Source organism: Nicotiana tomentosiformis, chromosome 10, assembly GCF_000390325.3.
Source record: "Nicotiana tomentosiformis chromosome 10, ASM39032v3, whole genome shotgun sequence".
Classification (NCBI taxonomy): Eukaryota; Viridiplantae; Streptophyta; class Magnoliopsida; order Solanales; family Solanaceae; genus Nicotiana; species Nicotiana tomentosiformis.
The window spans coordinates 79,262,868-79,265,866 of NC_090821.1; the positions used below are offsets into that span (position 1 = coordinate 79,262,868).

A 2,999-nucleotide genomic window follows, 5' to 3' on the forward strand; every position below is an offset into this window, starting at 1 on the left:
CACATATTTTAAAAAGTAGAGGTTTATCCCAATAATAAGACCGACAATCACAAAAGAACTTTTTCTTTTTAATTGAAGAGAGTCCATAAGGTACAATACCGCTTGCTAAATAATTAGCAATATTAGCATACCATGGTGTCTCCTCCATTGCCACTGCTAGTAACTATTCATCCCGGAATGTCTCTGTTATATCTTCACCCTCTACCTTCTTTCCAGATCTCTCCAAACTTGAGAGGTGGTCTGCCACTTGGTTATCTATCCCTTTCCTATCACGAATCTCCAAATCAAATTCTTATAGCAAAAGAACCCAGTGGATCAAGCGTGCCTTTGACTCTTTCTTTGCTATCAAGTACCTAATTGTTGCATGGTCAGTATAAACAATAACTTTTGAACCAATTAAGTACGACTTGAATTTGTCGAATGCAAACACTACAACCAACATCTCATTCTCAGTCACGGTGTAATTAAGTTGTGGACTGCTTAGCGTTCTGCTTGCATAGTAAATTGGGCGTATTAACTTGTCCTTTCGCTGCCCCAGGAGTGCTCCTATAGCATAGTCACTCGTGTCGCACATGAGCTCAAAGGTTGCTCCCAGTTGGGTGCAACAATGATGGGTGCAGTCACCAGTCTCTTCTTCAGCTCCTCAAATGCCAACCTGCAATCAGTAGAAAACACAAAGGGATGATCCTTTGCAAGGAGTTTACATAAAGGGTTAGCAATTTTGGAAAAATCTTTTATGAATCGCTTGTAGAACCCGGCGTGCCCAAGGAAATTTTTCACCGTCTTGACCGAACTGGGCGGTGGCAACTTATCAATCACGTCAACCTTAGCATGGTCGACCTCAATTCCTTTACTGCACACTCGATGCCCTAACAATATCCCTTCTTGTACCATAAAATGGCACTTTTCCCAATTCAACACTAAATTTGTCTCCACACATCTTTTTAGCACTCTTCTTAAATTGTGAAGACATTCTTCGAATGGATCCCCCACCACAGAGAAATAATCCATAAAGAACTCCATAATATCTTCAACCATATCCATGAAAATATCTAACATACACCTCTGGAATGTAGCCGGTGCATTGCAAAGACCAAAAGGCATTCTCTGAAAGGCAAAGATGCCATACCGACAAGTAAAGGATGTTTTATATCTGTCTTCCGGGGCTATTGAGATCTGATTCTACCCCGGATATCCATCCAAGAAACATAAGTGAGACCGTCTAGCCAACCTATCCAACATTTGGTCAATGAATGGCAAGGGGAAATGGTCTTTCCGGGTGTCTGTGTTCAATTTTCGATAATCCATGCAAATTCGCCACCCCATGACTATACGAGTCGAGATCAACTCGTTATTCTCATTTTGTATAACCGTCATTCCTCCCTTCTTCGGCACACACTGAACAGGGATGACCCAGTTACTGTCAGAGATGGGGAAGATGATACCCGCATTTAACCACCTAATCACTTCCTTCTTCACCACCTCTTTCATATTCGGGTTCATCCTTCGTTGATGTTCTATGGAATGTTTGTGCCCTTCTTCCAAGAGAATCTTGTGCATGCAAAAGGCTGGGCTGATACCCTTTATGTCTGCCATGGTCCAACCAATAGCAGCCTTACATTCCTATAACACCTGTAAGAGTTGCTCTACCTGCACAACTAGCAAACCAGATGATATCATAACAGGTAAAGTAGAATTAGGCCCTAAGAAAGCGTACCTGAGGTGAGCTGGAAGCGGTTTTAGGTCCAACTGTGGTGGCTCCTCTATCGATGGTTTCGCAGGTGGTGTTGCTCTTTCTTCTAAGCGTAGGGGATCGAACTGGGGTTCCCTTTTCCAGAACCCTTGACCCTCGAGGGCCATGACCCACTCCGCTAACTCTTCACCATCCATCTCTTCCAAATTCATCAAACAGGCTTCTAACGGATCTCTAACATTAAGGGTCTCATCCTCCTCTTCCAGTATTACATTCACAGCCTCCACTAGCGAGCAATTCACAAATTCGCTAGGTCTCATCATAGACTGTTGAAAATTGAATATTATTTCTTCATTATTCAACCTCATTTTTAACTCTCCAATATCACAATTAATCAATGCTCTCCCAGTGGCTATAAACGGCCTCCCCAGAATAATTAGTATCTCTTCATCCACTTGACAATCAAGAATAACAAAGTCTGTAGGAAATATAAACTTCCCCACTTGGAGAAGCACATCATCCAGAATTCCTGTCGGTCTTTTGACTGTGTGATCAGCCAGTTGGAGCAACATTAAAGCCGGTCTAGCTCTTCCAATATCTAGTTTTGTGTAGATTGCCAAAGGCATCAATTTGATACTGGATCCCAAGTCATACAATGCTTTAGAAAAAGCATAACTCCCAATTATGCATGGGTTAATGAAACTATCCGGATCAGACAATTTTTGAGCCATAGGTCTTGTAACTACCGCACTATAGGTCTGAGTCAGAGTTACAGTAGACAGGTCCTGGAAGTCAAATTTTCAAGACATCAGGTCCTTCATCATTTTTGCATAGCCTGGCATTTCCCTCAAAGCATCCATCAGCGGAATATTCAAATGAATTTATCTGAGCATTTCCATGAATTTCCTGTATTGATCATCTTTCTTTTGCTTTGCCAACCTCTGAGGGAATGGTGGAGGAGTTAGCTTTTGCACACTGCTTGGTGTATTTTCTTTATTAAGAGTCTTTTCCACCACCTGCTTTAGAAGTTTTTCAATTTCCTTCTCCTTGCCTTTGTCAACTTGTGCCTGTTCAATAACAACCTCTGTGAGCTCTGCTGACTCGTCGGTCTCTAATGTCACTGGAGTAGTAGGCATTGTGTCTCTTCTCAATTGAGCAACTTCTTGCTCTCTATCTAAATCCCCTCCATTTCTGAGACTCGCTGCATTAATTGATTTGGGTTCTGCTCCTTTGGATTGATGCTTGTGTCTGCAGGTAATGTTCCTTGTGAGCGATTGTTCAAGGCCATAGATAGCTGTCCCAATTA

General features: G+C 42.1%; 1 protein-coding gene across 1 annotated transcript; it reads right to left on the reverse strand.

The window, feature by feature from the left end:
* Nucleotides 1-1,623: 1,623 nt before the first annotated feature.
* On the reverse strand, nucleotides 1,624-2,424 carry LOC104089197 (uncharacterized). Its single transcript, XM_009594043.2, has one exon. It carries the CDS (start codon nucleotides 2,422-2,424, stop codon nucleotides 1,624-1,626), a length of 801 nt encoding a protein of 266 aa, XP_009592338.2.
* Between the last annotated feature and the right edge of the window lie 575 nt (nucleotides 2,425-2,999).